The sequence below is a fragment of the Pipistrellus hanaki genome (assembly GCF_964339955.1).
Source record: "Pipistrellus hanaki genome assembly, chromosome: 4".
Lineage (NCBI taxonomy): Eukaryota > Metazoa > Chordata > Mammalia > Chiroptera > Vespertilionidae > Pipistrellus > Pipistrellus hanaki.
In genome coordinates, this window is record NC_140506.1 from 93,639,254 (window position 1) to 93,656,922 (window position 17,669).

A 17,669-nucleotide genomic window follows, 5' to 3' on the forward strand; every position below is an offset into this window, starting at 1 on the left:
GTCCCTGTGCGCGTAGGACCTTCCCTCAGTGCCAGCCAGGACAGTACGGGCCTAAAAGGAAGTGACAGTCCGAACCACACAGGGACTGATGACCAAAGCCGTGTGGCTCTGAACACAGAGAACGCTGTGTGTGCTGGCTGTGCCCACCCCCTGGGGGAGGTTGGGTATCAGAGAGAAGCCCCAGAGGGTCAGCCCCCAGGCACAGTGCGGCCACCCCCCCGCCTGCAGGTCTTCCAGCTCGCAGCCCACCTGGTGTACTGGGGCAAGGCCATCATCATCTACCCGCTGTGCGAGAACAACGTCTACATGCTCTCCCCCAACGCCAGCGTGTGTCTGTGAGTACCTCCGGCTGCAGAGCCCAGGGCTCCCAGGGGAGGGGGGTGTGGCTGGCAGGGCCTTCCCGGGGTGCTCTCCCGGTTTGCCAGGACTTCACTGGGACCAGACGCCTGGCCTCTGCTGTGCCCAGCTTCTAATTCTGGCCTGGTCCAGCACCACTTGGGCCTGTGCGCCCCCAGCACCTGCCATGTCTGCAGCCAGTGAGCCCTGTATGGGTGCCTGGTGGGTGGTCAGGAGTCTTGGCCTTTATTCCAGAGTTTAGAGGGGCTGTGGGGTGGCCGTGCCCATGGCTTCTGCCACCCCTTGAAGGAAAGCAGCTGGGACCTGTCTTCACTGTACCCATCCTGACTTACCCACTATGCCGTGCAGCCATTCTCACCTCCCCACTGCGCTGCGTGTCCCTGCTGCCTACCTCAGGCTCAGGGCAAGGGCCCAAGTGCTGTGGATATGATGGGGAGAGCTCATGGACATGCTTGTCTCCCTGTCTCCAGGTACTCCCCACTGGCTGAGCAGTTCTCCCACCAGTTCCCGTCTCATGACCTGCCATCTGTCCTCGCTAAGTTCTCCTTGCCCGTCTCCTTGTCAGAATTTAGGAACCCCCTCGCCCCCCCTGTGCAAGAGGTGAGTCACAGGAGCTGGGAGCCCAGGAACCACCTACCCGGATTGGCTCCTGGTCTCAGGGCCCGCTGTGCTGCACCCTGCGCTCTGGTTCGGGGGGCGGGAGGGGCCTTGTGGTGTAGGTGGTGCATGCCCCACCAGGGTAACAAAAAGCCGGCTCCCCAGCCAGGCCACTGCAGGTGCTTCACCGGTGACCCAACCCTCTCCCCTTCCCAGCGCCCATGGAGCCCACCCTGGCTGCAGTGGGTGTTGTCAGTGTTAAAACCCCAGGAAGAGGCCCAGGCAGGACAGTGCTCATCTTTCCTGGGGGCAGAGCCACCGGTGCCCCTTTCTGGGCCTGGGTCCCACAGATGGAAGATGCTGAGGTGGTTCTGTGGTCACTGAGCCTCGGCCCGCCCTCCTTTCCCCTCCGTCGTGGTCCAGGTGGTCACTGGGTGCCCAGAATCTCATCCACAACGACCTGGAGAGGTAGGCCTAGGGTAGAACCCGCCTGGTGATCTGGATCAGAGGGAGGGGCTGGCGGGGGTCCTAGGAGGTGTGAGCATGGGAGTGAACGCTGAGCTCCATCTCTGTCTGGCAGGGTTGAGTGTGGCCTGGATCTTCCTTCACTGGACACTTGGGGCTCTGGGCAGGGACCCAGGGCAGGGCCACTGGGGCAGGTGTCAGAGATGGGGCCAGGTGCTCTCAAAAGTTAAGTATTTGCTTTAATAAGCAGCAGATCTGTTAGACAAAACCAATTTTTAGAAGCAAGCCCTTTGTGAGATTGTGAATGAGAAGGCGATCCTGGTTCCGCAGTTCATTTAGATGCGAGTGAGACAGCGCTCTCAATGCCGTCTTTCATGGAGCCTCCAGCTCCAGGAGCGGTGCCAGGTCGCGGCAGCTGAAAGAAAGACGCATCTTGCATCTGCACCCTCCCCCTCTCCGGCAGAGACTTCCTGATGGTCCGGAAAGTGGGTGGGTTTTTCAGGCCAGGCCTGCGGGGCAGCCTCATGCCTGGTCATGGGGCTGAGAGAGCCGGATTTGGTAGCACAGCCCTGGGGTAAGGCTGCCTATTTCTAATTTAATTTCAGATTTAGTTTACAACGCTTTTCAGTTTTATTTGGTTTACCAGGTCAGACATGCCCATGGAACACCCCTATTTCCATGCCTGGTCAGTCAGGGACCTCCAAAGATGAGCAAGCGGATGTGGGTGTCTGAGAACACGGACACCACCTGGGAGCATTTTCTTGCTCACCTGTGCTGGAGCTCTGCCCACACAGGGCTCCTCACTGCTCCGACTTTAGGTGCCAGCCTGTGGGAGACAGGTGGTGCCATGCCCTGGGCACCGCACAGCTCAGCATTGGGCCTTGTCCTGGAAGGCTTTTGTGTTGAGCTGAGGACTTGCTGCTCTCAGGGCAGCTACCCACAGCTTCTCTCTGCACTGTCACAGGGAAGGGTCTCACGGGCCCAGCTCTGTCTGGCGGGCTTGCGTGGCAGGGCCCACTGGCTGGGGGAGACAGGGTAGCAGAGGGGTGGCTGAGCTGGGAGGGCACATGGGCCTCCGTGTGACAGGTCCTGCTCCTCAGCTCTGGGCAAGAAAGGCCTGACACTAGGGCAGCCCAGGGGTGTGGTGGGAGCAAGTGCAAATATGGCCTCGCTGCTCTCCTAGCCTCGCTGCCTTCCCTGTAGCTAAGAGCTCCTTCCTGAGGGCCCGGGAGCTCATGCACCCCCTGTGGGACCCAGGGTGACTCTGGGGTGGTGTCTTAGGCCATGCTCAGGGGGGAGCAGGGTGGTGGTGGGTCAGCCTCTCCCGGTGCCCAACCTCACGCACACCGCTGTCCCGCAGACCCAGCTCATCCAGATGGTGGTGTGGATGCTGCAGCACAGGCTCCTGGTCCAGCTGCACACCTACGTCTGCCTGATGGCCTCCCCCAGCCAGGACGAGCCCCGCCTGCGCGAGGACGAGGTCCCCTTCACTGCCAGGGTCAGCGGCCGCAGCCTCAGCACACCCAATGCCCTCAGCTTTGGCTCCCCAAGTAGGAATCCCTTCCCAGGGCATCAATCTGGTGGTGGGGTGGAGGGGAGGGTCAGGTCCCTGGGGACCACTTGGGAGTGGAGGCCAAGAGATCCAACAAGGGCGCTGCTCAGAACGGGCCCCGTGCACACACTGCCTCTCCTGCGGGCGGCTGAGCAGCCCTCCTGAAGGACAGGAGGTCCGTCCCCGCTTCCTGCTCCCCGTGCTCTGAGGAGGCTGGGTCTTCGGGATATTGAGCAGGGGCTTGCTCAAGGCAGGAGTAGCCTGCCCCGGCCTGCCCTGTCATCCATCACCGGGGGGACAATGGAAGCCTCTGCCCCAGGGCCTGTGAGGAGACAGTGACTGCCCTGTCCCTTCTTGAGAGCCATGTGGCCATGGCGTCCCCCCAAAGGCAGCAGCCGCTGCCACGCCCCACGTGGGGAGGAGGGGCTGGAAGGCTTTGCGGGCGCTGCCTCCCCAGGCTGAGGCTTGGCCTCCGGCTTCAGGTTCAGGGCGAGGACCTGTCCAGCCCCTCATGCATGTCGGGTGGGAGGGATGTGCTTGGGGGCGGACGGCTCTCTGACCCGTGCCCACCCACAGCCAGCAGTGACGACATGACGCTCACCAGCCCCAGCATGGACAACTCCAGCGCAGAGCTGCTCCCCAGTGGAGACTCCCCGCTGAACAAGAGGATGACCGAGAACCTGCTGGCCAGCCTGTCGGAGCACGAGCGGGCAGCCATCCTCAGTGTGCCCGCCGCCCAGAACCCCGAGGACCTCCGCATGTTTGCCAGGTGGGAGCGGGGACGGGGGGCCAGGTCCCCGTCTGGGGAGGGCCAGGACAGGAAGTGGATGGGGCTGTACCCAGCAACCCGCAGCTTAAGTCCATTGAGGACCAACGGCACTCGCTGGGTGAGGGGGCGCCTCATACACTCGGGTGTCCCTGCCTGCTACCTGTGCATGCCAGGCGAGAGTCCAGTCTGTTGCTGAGACAACGGTCTGTACCTCTGTCTTCAGGAGTCTCTCCAGGACTTCCAGGGTGTTGGTCACTTCCTAGGAAGCAGCAGCAAGTTCTCATCCTCATGCATATTGGGTGGGAGGGATGGCAGGGATTTTTCCCAGGACTCAGCCTGGGGGAGGGGGATCCAGATCCCCACATTATAGGTGACACAGACTTGGTCACACCCACCCAGTTTGGGGCACCCTAGATGCATGGTTTTCTGGGGGAGGTCAGACTGTCAGGGGCTGAGCCCCCAGCTAAGAACCACACGCCAGGCAGCTCTTTCAAGCAGCTGGTCCAGCCTCTGTTCAGTCCCAGGCTGAGACCCCCCTAGAGCAGTGACCCCATTTGGATCCAGAGCCACGTGGGACTCGCTGCCAAGTAGAATGAGAAAGATGAGCCTCCACAGATCCGTCCCCCTGCACTGCCCCCCCATGTCAGAATGCCGAGGGTGGGTGTGACCTCGGGCTCAGCGGGCTCTGGGGTTTGAACAGTAATGTGTCCTCACAGACCCACTTCAGAGAACTACGGTGGGCAGCAGCCCAGGACACTTGCCTGCTCCTGTTGGGGGGTTGGGGTGGGCAATGGCAGCTGCCTCCAGGGCCTCTGAGACGCCCTCACCAGCTCTGTTTCGGCCTGTGGGCCCTCAGTGGCTGTTGGGACAGAGGCCAGCCTGGGCTTGTGCACCCTCCCCCCCAGGCTGCTGCAGTACTTCCGTGGCCGCCACCACCTGGAGGAGATCATGTACAACGAGAACACAAGGCGCTCGCAGCTGCTCATGCTCTTCGACAAGTTCCGCAGCGTGCTGGTGGTGACCACCCATGAGGACCCAGTCATCGCCGTCTTCCAGGCCCTGCTGACGTGAGCCGGGGCCGGGGATGCAGAGACAGGCTGCTGCAGTGCATGGGGCACCCTCCTGACTTCAGCCTGGGTCAGTGCCTCATGGGGCTGCTACCCTCTGCATTCTCACTGGTCTAGTCCTCAAAACAGATCCGGTGTCTGAGCCGAGAAGGTGAGGCTCTGAGCTGGGGGAGCCGGCCGGGACTCATGGTCTGAGTGAGGCTGCATGCTTCCCACACAGATTTGGGCCTGTGTTCCCCGGCCCCTTCCACTGCTGTCCTTCCAAGACTGAGGGCCCAGGGCCTGGCCTGGCGGCCCAGCACTGCCCCATTCCTCCCAACTTGTGGGCCTTCCATGGTCATCTCCACTCTGGCCCTCACCACAGCCGCCAGGAGGCTCATGCCTTAGCCATCTGCTCCCCTTTGCCACCTGAGGCAGAGGGCCTGGGCTCGTCCAGGATGCTTACCTGGCTCCCGTGGGGGTGGCTCTGCACTGGTGTTCCCAGTCCTCCCTCACAAGGCGGGGTGCAGTGGGCCCTCATCGGCCTGAGGAAGGCAGTGCCCACGCTGGGCCTGGCTCTAGGTGCCCTGCTGCGCACACAGTCCGACCTCCACATCCTGGAGGAGGGACTGATCACTGAGGGGGCTCTGGCTGACACAGTGACACGTTGTCTAGAAAGAAAGCATTTATTTGTTTGTAAACAATTAAAAAGCCTGTCCTTAGCAGGCCCTTGCTCAGGCCTGTGTGTTCTGCTCAGCTCCTCTGTCCACCACGCTGACCCAGGGGCTGCCCTGGATATAGAAGCGCAGGGGCTTCTGGGTCCACTCTCCCGCGTTGCCGATGCCCACTCGGGCTGCTGCCACCACAGCTGGCTCCCGGGGCCCTGGGGGGCTGGGCTCTAGCCACACAGCCTCGTCCGTGGTCAGGTCTCGTTGGTCGAAGCTCTTGTCGATGGCCAGGGCCTGGCAGAGCTTGGAGGGGCCACTGCAGAGCTCACGGTCTTTGAGGGCACGGCCGGTACTGCCTTTCCGGGAGGAAGTGCGAAGCTGCCGCATGGTCTCCAGGCCCCCCAGGGGCTCCAGTGCTCGCAGCAAGACACATGCTCCATCCCCTGTGGGACAGACAGACAGACAGACAGTGATTGGCCCTCCTTACCCAGGGCACAGCCAGTGCTGCAGGGATGAGGCAGCTGTCCTCCCAAGTTCCCCTGTACCCATTCACACCACACCCACTTCCCACACACCTGCACCACAGGGCCCCGGGCGGGCCTCCATGCAGCCAGAGGGCCTGGCCACCAGCTCGGGAGAACCAGGGAAAAGGCATTTGGTGACAGCAGCAGCTTTGAGGTTGGCCAAGGAAACCCCAAATGGTCGGTCCTCCCTGAGCAAGGTCATCTCTACCCAGGCCCAGGGTTCCCCCATCTGCCTCTGCCCACTCAGTGTCCATTGGGCAGCCAGAAGGTTGGCTCAGAGCAGCTAGCAGTGTGCATAGGATGCCGGGTGGGCCTCACCCCATGACTCGGTGGGGAGACAAACAGGGCAGAAGGAGGTGCCTGCTGATAGCACCCCCCCCTTTGGGATCCTTCCTGACCCACCAGTCCAGAATACTCCAGCAAATTGACACCCTGGTCCCAATAAGACACATTTGTCCAAATCCCCTTGGCCCTGCATGGCTGGGGCAGTGATGACCTGGACCCTGGCCAGAGAACCCCAATCCCACAAGGCCACTCTCCTGGCACCAGCTCTGCTCGCTCACGTTGGCCTGCCCTTCTACCTGGGGGTCTGAGGCTCAGCCTGAGGGGCGGCCAGGCCAGGCCCCGCTCTTGGGCCTCACAGCACCTGGGAGAACCCGGAGTGGATGCAGCAGCTACATTCCCTGCACAGCCAGCAGCTGGCAGGTGGGGTTTTTGTGACCAGATGCTTTTAACCGGTCAGCTTTCAAAGAACCGCAAGATATACTAAGGGCAGCCTGGCCGGCATGGCTCTGGTTGAGCATTGACTTATGAACCAGGAGGTCACAGTTTGATTCCTGGTCAGTATGGGGCGTGCAGGAGGCAGCCGATCTACTATTCTCTCTGATCATTGATGTTTCTGTCTTTCCTTCCTCTCTGAAATTAGTAAAAATATATTTAAAAAAAAAAAAAAAAAAATACTAAGGGCAGACCTAGCCAGTTTGGCTCAGTGGATAGAGCGCTGGCCTGCAGACAGATTCGAGCCAAGGGCACGCACCTTGGTTGCAGGCTCAATCCCTGGCCCTGGTGGGGGCTCATGCGGGAGTCAACCAATTAATGTGTCTCTCACATCGATGCTTCCCTTTCTCCGTCCTCTCTTCCACTTTCTAAAAATCAATGGAAAATTTGATCCTCAGGGGAGGATGAACAAAAACAAACAAAAATAAAAATATACTAAGGGTAAGCAAAGACTTGAAGTTCCAGTCCCTCTAATTGCTGGGCCCATCCCACCAGCCTCGGCTCCCTCTGTGTCCATGCCGAGCTGCTGTAGGTGTAGCATGTCCCTCACTCTCTCACCTCCTGCTCTATCCCATGCCCCCTCTCCATCTGACAAAATCAGAACACCTAACTTTCTTCCCACCGAGGCTCCAGTCTCATCTCTACTCCGCCTGCACCCACTGGGCCCCTCTCCCTCGATGCACCTGACAGCCGTTGCCCTGACTCGGTACCCATGTGGTTTGCTGCTCTCCTGAACCAGGTGCTCCTGGGGCATGTTGGTCATGTGTCCAGATAGTACAATAATAATGCCACCTCCAACATCTGCCCTGCCCACCCTCAGAAGCCCTGGCTCCTCCCTCCCTTGCTGACCACAGCCCCAGACACCTCTGGCCTCAGTCTCTCTCCTTATCTGAGTTCAGCCCCACCTCACAGGACGACCAAAATAAGCTCCAGAGTGAGAACAGGCCCTGGGTGCTCCCACCATCCTCATGTCCAGCCACTCAGTTTCCCTCAACGCCCTCCTGTGCCAGGCACGGGGCCAGTCGGTTACCCAGCCCCCATGCCCTTGCAGCTCTGGCAATGATCACCCCCAGCTGCCCTCTGGACAGTCACAGCTCCCACGCCCCTGGAGTCATTCAGCAAGTGTGTCTTGACTGACAGCGCACCAAGCCCATCCCCCCAGCCTCCTCAGCATCCGTTCATCTTGGGACCAGCAGGAGGCTTGGCTGACAGACACGGGGACTGGGAGCCAGCGTGGGCGGGGCAGACCCTGCTCCAGTCAGCAGTGGCTCTGATGAGATGGTGCTGTGGGCTCTTTTGAGCACAGACCACCCCGAGAGCATGGCCACCTGCTCACTAAGTGCAGAGAGGCCACCCGGACAGGACCCACAAGCCGAGTGGGTTGTGGGAGCTCTAGTCCAGCATCTTCCCCGATGGTACTACTGACATTGGGGCGAATGGCTTTTGTGATGGGGGGTCTCCTATGCATTGTGAGCTGGTCAGCACCAACCCACCAGCCATGATGACCAAAAATGCCTCCAGACAATGCCTAATGCCCCTCCAGGTGGCAGAATCATCTCTGGCTGAGAACCGATTCAGACCCCATAACTGGCAGCCTGGCAAGGCTCCTGCCAGAGCCCTGCTCAACTCAAATGGATTTCACCCTCCTTTTCCCACAACCAGCCCGAGTCTACCCTGGCCTGTTGGTAACACCAGGTCTGAGCTCTGGAGCCAGCGGTGCCTCATGGAACCTGTGTGCTATGTGTTCCAGTCAACCCATGACCTCTATCTCATGGAGGTCCCCGGTCCCTCTGACCACCCTGTGACTACGGCCAGAGCTCCTGAACCCTGACCTAGCCCAGCAATGGCACCTGCTCACTCAAACACCTGCCCCACCCTGGTCTTCCCAAGGGTCTGCCAGCCGAGGGGGCTGTGTCCAGGCCTCCTGCTCCCGCCCCCAGCGCTGCTCACCTTGGCTGGAGACATTCATGCAGAAGTACATGCCATAGATGAAGTACACATACAGGGTCCCCGGCTTCATGAACATGCCACGGTTGCGGGGGGTCTGCCGGCCACCCCTCGAATGAGCAGCTTCATCCTCTGGCCCCAAATATGCCTCAGTCTCAACAATGCGGCCACGGAGCTCTGTGCCATCGTCGAGTCGCCGGACCAAGACCTGTGGGCACCAGTGTCAGCTCAGGACACGAAGGGTGGTCCCTCCACCGGACAGTCCACAGCCTGGACCGCACCCCCCGCTCCGGGCACACCAGGCCAGCCAGGGCAGACCTAGCCGGTTTGGCTGTGTCCCCCCAGTGTCCCTCTAGACCACAGACCTTGTTCACTGAGTGGGTTGTCCATCTGTGTCTTAGACCACAGACCTTATTCACCGAGTGGGTTGCAGCCATTTCAAGCTCTGGCCTTTGCTGGGCTGCAAACCAGCGCTAGTGAATTCATCCACTCCTTGTCCTCTCAGGCCCTCCGTCACACCATCTCCTCCCCCGCCAGGGTCCCTCTGACCTTATGTGCTTAGGCTGGGGCGGGGCAGCATGGAGGACACCCCGTGGCTGCCTGTGGACTAAACACAAAGCACTGCCACCAGCTGAAAGGCCTTTCTGAGCAGCAGGACTGGCTGCCCGCCGTGCTCCTGGCCGGACCTTGGCCCGGGTGCAGCCAGCTCCATAGGGAATGGGGTCAGTGTGGGCAGTGGGCCAGGAAGATGAGCCTGGCTGCAGTTGGCTTGGACAGTACCCTGGGCAGGGGTGGGGCAGGAGGGGCCGGAGGGGCCAGCCGAGGACAGGGGCAGTTGCCAGGGATTGTCACGGGAGGGGGAGGTGAAGGGGGCAGCGGGTGCCCTCAGGCCAGCAGAGCGCCCAGGAGGGCCGCCCAGGGGAGCCAGACCAGCGGAGTGCTGAGCTTGCGGGGTCAGTGCTCCCTAGCCGGAGCCTTTCTGCCCTCTGGAGGGACTGCTTCCGGGCTGCACAGCACAGTGTGGCCAGAGGCTAGAGCTCCAGGCCTGACGCGACCACGGTTCACAGTGGGGCTTTGGGGGCAGCCACCTCCCCAGGGGTGTGCCCAGCCCCTGCCCTGTCCTTAGGGCAGAGCAATCAGTTGGACAGCCGAGCCGCCCCTGCTTTAGCCCAGGAGCCCAGTGTGTCTGCTGCCAGGGTCCATGTCATGGGACAGGGAGGCGAGTGCTGAGCTGGACGCTGGGGCGGTGCTGGGGGAGGCCTTCCTCAGACCGAGGGGAGGGAAGAAGGGGTTGATGCCCCGGGAGCCCATCTCCAGGCACGAAGAGGGAGGCCCATCCCATCTCAGATGAGGCCTCGCCTCCATCCTTCCAGGGGTTCTCCTGTTCCCACACCTCCAGAGGCCAACGGGTGCCTGCCCTTCGGAGGGCAGCTTCTCACGGCTCTTTTCTCACTGCTGTTTTTCAACTTGAATTTTCCGCTCTGAATTTCATTCTGGTAAAATTCCCTGATGGCAGATGTTGGTTGCCTCCCGTGCCCATTACAAACACATCTCCTTGCTGGTGGAGGGTCCTGGGGGAGGCAACACCTTCTCAGACAAGAGGGCAACTGGAGAGCCGTCTGTGTGTCATGGCTCCTGGCCATGACCTGAGGAGGGATGCCCGAGCCTGGCCTCGTGGTCTGCAGAGACACCCCTGGGCTGTGAGAGGCTGTCCTCCCTGACCGCAGGACACAGTGTGAGCCCGCCCTCTGCCCTCGGGCTGGAGCGGGCGTGATGGCCTAAGGAAAGGACACGCGGAGGCGAGGCCCCTGACCGGCCGCGGGGACTCCTCTGCCCCATGCTCTGGGTGTGAGAGCCACGCCCTCATTACGTGGGGCTCCTTCAGGAGGACCTTCTGGCCCTGCAGCTGAAAGACAGGCCTGGCCCTCGCCCACGAAGTCCTGCTCGAGGTGACACTCCGCCAGCTCACGTTGTGGGATCTGCTTCTCTTAGTGCCCAGCGCCCGGGCCCTTTTCCATTCGTCACAGAAACGGACCCGCGTGGCCACGGCACCCTACCGGTGGGCTCATGGGATCTGAGAGAGGACCCACACCCAGGACCAGCACCCACCTGCTGCTCCAGGCAGAGGCGGCCCCAACTCTGCTGCTGCTGGCACACGGGTCCTGCCCCATCCCCGCTTCCCAGGCTGGACCCGGAGCCTGCGTAGCCCAGGATGAGCAACAGGCACCAGCACTGTGAGCTGGGCGGTGAGCAGGAGGCGGCGTGGCAAGGCAGTCCTGACACTGGGCAGTCCGCAGGCCACGGCCACTGCTCTCATGTGGCTAAAAGCTCTCACTACTACACCAACAGACAAGCTACAGAGGGGCACTGTGCCAGGGGGCAGGGGGACAAAGTTAGCCCCCACAGACACGGGGGCGGCACCTGAAAGAAACCTGCCCTGAGGGCAATACCAGGAGGGGGCCGGTGTCCTCACCATCTCAGCGTTCCTCCCAACTGGCTCCGAACCACCCCCCCCCCCCCCCCAAGATGACGGAGGTGAAGCTACGGGTGTGGCAGAGCCGCTAACTGTGTGAGGACAAGCAGGGCCAAGCCAGGGACGCCAGCCCGGTGGGGAGCGGTCTGGTGCCCACAGACCTCGCACGGCGATGACCACGGCGGCAGAGGCCACGCCGCCGCATCCACGTTACCTGTCCCAGAAACGCCCGCGCCAGGGCGACTGCGGGCTGGTCGAAGAAGTCCAGTCCCAGGCGAGCAGGGGCGTCTCTTGGGCTTGAGAAATAGATACTGCGCTGGGGACCCAGAGCCAGGCGGGGCTCCTGGGGGGAGGGTGCCGGGGTCCCGCCTGGTGGGCTCCGATGCCGCTCTGCCTCCGAAAGGCGCTGCTTTTTCTGCCCCAGTTTGCGGGAAAGCTGTTAGAGGAAAGAACCAAAGGAAGCGTCTGAACCGGAGCGGGCAGGGGGCGGGGCGGTGGTCAGGCTGCAGCTCCAGGCCCTGTCGGCCTGCCGGGCTCAGTTCCCTCATCTGCAAGATGAGGGCGACCATGTTGTGCAAACAGAATGCCAGACCCGCTGTGCTCAGGGCCTGGCTCCGGAGGGCCCCAGGAGGCCGTGCGGAAGGAGTGCCTGCGAGGAGGGGTTGGTGGCAGCAGGGGCGGGGTCAGGGTGACCACAGGCAGGACACGTACAATCTGGCAAAGGGCTGCAGGCCCAGGGAGGGGACAGCGGGCACCCACGGCTGGCACCGGAGGGCTGGTATCCTTTGATTCCCATTATCCTGTGGATCCCAAACGGATTCTGAGCTAGCTTTTGGAACCCTTCAGACCTTAGCCAGGAATCTGGTGGGGAAATGGACTGAGGGTATGACACCCAACTACCCCCCTCCCCCACCAGCTGACACATCCACCATGCCATACCCCATGTCAGAATGGCCTAGAACCATGGTCGGCAAACTGGCTTGCGAGCCACATGCAACTCTTTGGCTCCTTAAGTGTGGCTCTTCCACAAAATACCATGGCCTGGGCGAGTCTATTTTGAAGAAATGGCGTTAGAAGAAGTTTAAGGTTAAAAAATGTGGCTCTCCAAAGGAATTTCAGTCATTGTACTGTTGATATTTGGCTCTGTTGACTGAGTTTGCTGACCACTGGCCTAGAAGGTCTGACACACACACACACAGGTGGGTAAACACCAGGCTGATCACCTGCTTGGCCCCATTCCAAGCTCATGACCCCCCCACACACACTTCCCCCTAGTGAGTCCCCAGTTGTCCTCTGCCTCATGACCAGGAAGTCAGGGCAAAGGTGAGGTCTCCTGAGGGGTGAGGAGGATCCCTTTCTGCCTCCTACCTGCCACCCGGACCCGCTCCCTCCAAGGAGAGCTGAGCACACCCCCTGGCTGCTCTAGGCACGGCTGGTCTCCGGGAGCTGAAGGGGCAGGTGGGCAGCAGGGCCTGGGAACCCCCCCCCCCAGGGCTGCTCTGCAGCAGGCCCGTGTCTCCCCAGCATGTGACAGACCCATTATTTTTAACACGAGTGCTGACGCCCCGTCGAGCGGAGGCCGCCAGTCTGCTGAGAATGGACGCTGACGTGACCGTCTTTGCAGCCCAGCCCATCTGCCAACCCCCACCAGGGGCTCAGTCTCCGGGACGCTGAGGCCCCGGCTCTCCCCCTGCGTCTGGCCCCCCGCCTGCCCCACGCCACTCGGGTCACTCTGGGTGCCTGCCCTGGCCCACCCTGGGTGGTGGGGGGCTCCCATGGCTGCCCGGGGACTGAGGCTCAGAGGCCTCAGCGTCCCCAGCACAGACCTCGGATTGGAAACGGCCTCAGGCCTTCGTGGAGATGGTGATGCAGGCTGCTGGCCCCGAGGGTGACGCTGCTGTGGCATCCGTGTGGGGGTCTCAAACCGTGCACCTGGGTGCCTCCCTCGCATGGCCGGGCCCCGGTTAGGAATGAGGGTTCCCTGGGTGAGAAGCACCAGAAAATGACCTAAGATGCCCTCCTGTTTCCTCATCTCCGGTACCGGATCAACCACATCTGCCCTGAGAGTAGAATGAGAGAAGCCAGGAGAGCACTTGGCTGGCATACAGCAAGCACTCAAGGATGGGCTGGAGGGGGCGCTGACCACTAGGGATACCTCTGGCCGGGCCACGCCTGGGGTAAGAGTTTCTTGCCAGGCTGAGGGGCCTGGCCTGGCCCGGATGCGGGTGTCCAAGGGACCCCCCCCAACCCTGCATCAAAACCTGGGCTAGCCGAAACCGGTTTGGCTCAGTGGATAGAGCGTTGGCCTGCGGACTGAGAGGTCCCAGGTTCGATTCCGGTCAAGGGCATGTATGTTGGTTGTGGGCACATCCCCAGTAGGGGGTGTGCAGGAGGCAGCTGGTCGATGTTTATCTCTCATCGATGTTTCTAGCTCTCTATTCCTCTCCCTTCCTCTCTGTAAAAAAATCAATAAAATATATAAAAAACAAACAAACAAAAAAACCTGGGCTAACGGGGAGTTAGTAAGTAAAGGGGGAGCACTGCCCCGGCTGTGAGTAAGGTGACCAGACATCCCGATTTTTAACAATTTGTCCCGTGGCGCTTTAAAAAAAAAAATAAATAAATAAAAAATCGGGACTTTTTTAAAACGCCGCGGGACAAATTGATAAAAATCGGGACCGTCCCGTCTGGTCACCTTAGGACCACCTGCTAGGTCGGGCAGGCCAGCTCTGGGGAGGGGGCATCTGAGCTGGGCCCAAGCGCCCCGCATTTAGCCGGGCCACGACTTCTTTTCCTGGCAAATGTAGCTCGGCCAGGAGCCCGCCCCGCCGGCAGGCGCTCGCCTAGGAGCCGCACACCCAGTCGGGGAGCCGTTTCCCGCGGGTTGTGTCTCCGGGGAGACTTTCGGCCTCGGAGGCGGCCCCTCGGCCGCGCCGGGGGCGAGAAGCGCGCTCAGCTGGGCGCACTCACCTGGGCCCCGCTCCGCACGGGCATCCCGCGGCCGGGGCCCGGGCTCCTGAGGACCCGCCAGCCCCGCGGAGCCCACCCCGGAGCCGCCGCCGGAAGCTCCGCCGCGGAGGGGGCGGGGCCGGCGCCTGCGCAGAGGAGGCCGGGGCGGGGGGCGGGACCGGAGCCTGCGCAGAGGAGGCCGGGGCAGGGGCGGGGCCTCGGGAGCGGCGCCGACTCCGCCCCGCGGGAGGGGCCGGGCGGGGCCACGCCCAGGTGGTTCGGCGGGACCCAGGTCCAGGAGATCCCCTGGCCCGGCGCCTCACCTCCGGTCCTGGACATAGGCCCGGAGGGCTGGGCTCTGCGGAGTGAGCGGGGAGGAAGCCCCAATGACCTGCCTCCGTCCCCGCCCCCCCCACCCCCCCCCCGCCTCTCGTAGCCGGATAGCCCACTCCTCCACCAGTCGGTGGTGATGCCCCCAGCCGGCTGGTCCGTCCTGAGCCTTGTCCGGACCCTCAGGGGCCCCTGTGGGAGGTGTAGGGCTTTGGAGAAGGGCCTGCAGACGGAGGGGGTGCACGTGGAGGTCATGGGAGACCGGGTCCTTGGGACCTGCCTTCGGAGGGAGTCATCTGGGTGGAAATGACTGATGCCAGACTCCCAGGAAGCCCGCTCCAGGGTCAGCACACGCCTGGGGGTTCTGTCTCCGAAGTGGAGCCCCGACCCCTCCCACCGCGAGGATGCTGAAGGGGGCCTGCTGGAGCATGGCCAGCCTCTGCAGCCTGAGGCCTGGACTAGGGCAGCAGCTAGGGGCAGCATGGGGAGCGCCGCTGCCCTCCACTTCCGATGCCTCTTCACAGTCCCAGCACCAGCTGCCTATTATCTCTAAAGCTGGATTTGTGCCCCAAGGGGGAGGAGAAGGGGAATCTGGGGAGAGCAGCAGTGAGGAAGGAAGGGCTGTGGGTAGTGGCTCCTTTGGCTGAGGATTGTTCTGGGGAATTTCCCTGCCCCGAGAAGGCACACTGGTAGCACCTAACGCCCAGCAGAGCCTCCCCTCCGCGCTGCCATGCTAGGGTCTGTCTGGGTGCTCAGGACCCCTCTGCCGTGGCAGGCAAGGCCCCAACCCCTGTGCCACCTGCCTCTGTCCTGGGACAAACCTGACCCTGCGAGGGCGTGCCCATGGGGCCTGGGAGAGCAACTGGCATAGGCAATGTCAGATGGGGTGGGGGTGGGGTGCTGGGTGAATCATGTCACTGGGGCCCTAAGTTGAGCATGGAACCCGATTTCAGGGCAAGTCCAGCTGGGAGGAGCGTGGTCTCCTACGGTTCCTTCTCCTCTGACCGGCCCAGGGCCGAACTCCAGCCCTCAGCCTCCTACTCTCATCCCAGGGCCCCAACCAGCACTTCCTGGGGAGGGAGGGCGGCAGCTTCCAGTCCGCTGGAAACCACCCAGCGGCTGTGGCACTGGAGCAGCTTCCGGGGGTGGGCAGTGTCTCACAGCCACCTGATGTGACTCCCACCCCTTTCTTTTCCTCCTCAATCCCCGCAGCCATTCTGTCTAAACAATGACTCCCCCTTCAGCCTTCTTGTGTGCCCAGGCCTCCTTCCTTCCTCCCTTCCTCCCTCCTCCCTCCCTCACTCTCTTCCTCCCTCCCTCCCTCTCTTCCTCTCTTCTTCCCTCCCTCCCTCCCCACTCCCTCTTCCTCACTTTGGGTTTATTCTTATTTCACAAATGGTGCCTGGTCGTTGCAGGAATCCCGGGAGTCCACGCGTTCCCAGAGGGGTGTTCTATCCCCATTGAGGACGAGGGGAGAGGCTTAGAGAGCAGCCCTGGCTCCCAGGAGGGGGGCGCGGCAGGGCCAGTGCCAGCAACCCACTTCTCCAGATGTTTTGGCCGGGGCTTGCGCAACCTCTGCGAGGGGGGCTCCTCCCTCCCGCGCCCCGCTTCCTGGTTTGTGGTCTGAGGCCCCACGGCAGGCTGGAAGTGGTGGGTTAAGCCTTCCCGCTGTGGCCTGCAGGACAGGCTGGCTGGGAGGGAGAGAAGGTGGTGCTGGGCAGAGGAGGCTCCAGTGTGCCCCGCGCCGGGCTGGGGGAGGCCTGTGGGAGGGTGTCAGTGGAAGCTGGAGGAGAGGGCCGCCTCAGCATTCTCAAGAGGATCAGTGCTGGGGTGAGCTGCCCTGTGCCCTGCTGGGCCAGCTCATGGCCTGTGGGGGCCCACCAGTCCCCAGAGCCTTGAGAGAAAGGATAAGCTGCTCTGTGAGCACAACGGCCAGAGCGCCAGCCCCAGCACCGCTGTGCCCTCTCAGACATCTAGAAGCGAGAGCTGACGGGTGGGGGGTGTCAGAGTCCAGTGGGGAGGCAGGGCAGCGAAGGAGGTGTGTGTGGGCCAGTCCTCCCTTCCTGGGCTGTGCTGCCAATGCAGCTGGGCCCGGGCCCAGGTACTCACTGGACCCCTAGCCATCCCCTGAGACACAGGGAGGGGCGCTGCCTCAGAAATAGCTAGTGACCTCAGGCCCTGGCTGGCCGGGCCCATTTCGGCCACCTCCCCAAATAGCCAGTGGTTGGTCCCACGATCCTCCATTCCCTCCCCACCCCCCACCCCCCAGCCCAGGGACTGGCCTGCTGACCTGAGGATTCCAGAGTGGCTGGCAGGGTCTCCTCCAACTGGTCAGGGCTCCCAGCCCCTCAGGTCCCAGAGACAAGTACACATCCATGGAGGCGGGGGTGTGGGGGGCAGACACCAGCCATCCTAGTCAGCCACCTCCAGGCTAGGCAGCTGCAGCTGATTTCGTTTCTCCGGGGCTGGGGCAAAGGGACTGGAAGCCCGGGAGCAGGTTTCCACGCAGGGGCTTCTCTACCAGGGCGAAGGCAGCGGGCAGAGGTGAGGCAGAGCAGATGTGTGTGCATACGTGTGTCCGTGTGGACGAGGTCCAGGCCTGAGCCCACATGGGTTGATCCCTCTCTGCTCACACTACCTGATGCCAGGGTCCCTGCTCAGGAGGCCTGGGTGGGCAGAGAACCTGGATTCCTGGGTTTGCTTCCAGAATACACGGGGCCTGCCTTGGGAGACACACCTGTGAGGAGCAAGGGTTTGCAGTGGAGGCTTCTGTGGAGCTTGGGAAGGGAGGGGCCCTTCGGAGGTAACCCGAGTGTGCGGGAGGCCGTTTGCCTGTTGTGGGAACACAGACCACCTTCTCCGGGGAGGGAGCGTAAAGGGGGCTCCTCAGGGGGCTCTTGGCTGTGGGCCACCTACGGCTGGGGCTCCTGGCAGTTGTGGGCGAACGTCTGGGTCACAAAGCGGCCTGGGAGGCACCCTGCAGCACCCACTGCGGGAAGGGGCCTGCCAGGACTGGACGCCCAGCCATGACATGCCCTGGAGGGGAGCCCAGGCCCTGGAGCCCAGGAGGACGCCACTGCGCACTCTGCCAGCCCAGTCTGGTGGGCAGGGACTGTTTATCCCTGGCAGGGGTCAGGAATGCTGGGCATGGAGAGACCGTCCTGTCTGGCTGAGAGCCTGGCAAGGGAGGGTTGACGTGTGGCTGCAGGAGCCAT

At 62.4% G+C, this 17,669-nt stretch overlaps 2 protein-coding genes across 9 annotated transcripts in view; one reads left to right on the forward strand and one right to left on the reverse strand.

Moving 5' to 3' along the window:
- NPRL3 (NPR3 like, GATOR1 complex subunit) overlaps window positions 1-5,525 on the forward strand; it is a 39,535-nt gene extending 34,010 nt beyond the window's left edge. For 5 of the 8 annotated variants that reach the window (XM_084880495.1, XM_084880496.1, XM_084880499.1 and 2 more), the window contains 6 exons: window positions 229-335; window positions 828-957; window positions 1,378-1,422; window positions 2,780-2,969; window positions 3,548-3,740; window positions 4,646-5,525. In XM_084880495.1, coding sequence (XP_084736621.1) covers window positions 229-335; window positions 828-957; window positions 1,378-1,422; window positions 2,780-2,969; window positions 3,548-3,740; window positions 4,646-4,811 — 831 coding nt within the window. In that variant the 3' untranslated portion in view covers window positions 4,812-5,525. Of the gene's footprint in view, window positions 1-228; window positions 336-827; window positions 958-1,377; window positions 1,423-2,779; window positions 2,970-3,547; window positions 3,741-4,645 lie in introns of those variants that run through there. The other 3 variants (XM_084880497.1, XM_084880498.1, XM_084880502.1) reach the window with 2 other exon arrangements.
- On the reverse strand, window positions 5,454-14,281 carry MPG (N-methylpurine DNA glycosylase). The gene is made up of 4 exons (XM_084880519.1): window positions 14,146-14,281; window positions 11,390-11,611; window positions 8,706-8,910; window positions 5,454-5,897 (listed from the first exon to the last, which is right to left on the reverse strand). Exons 1-4 carry the CDS (start codon window positions 14,167-14,169, stop codon window positions 5,521-5,523), a joined length of 828 nt encoding a protein of 275 aa, XP_084736645.1. The 5' UTR covers window positions 14,170-14,281; the 3' UTR covers window positions 5,454-5,520.
- Window positions 14,282-17,669: the final 3,388 nt, after the last annotated feature.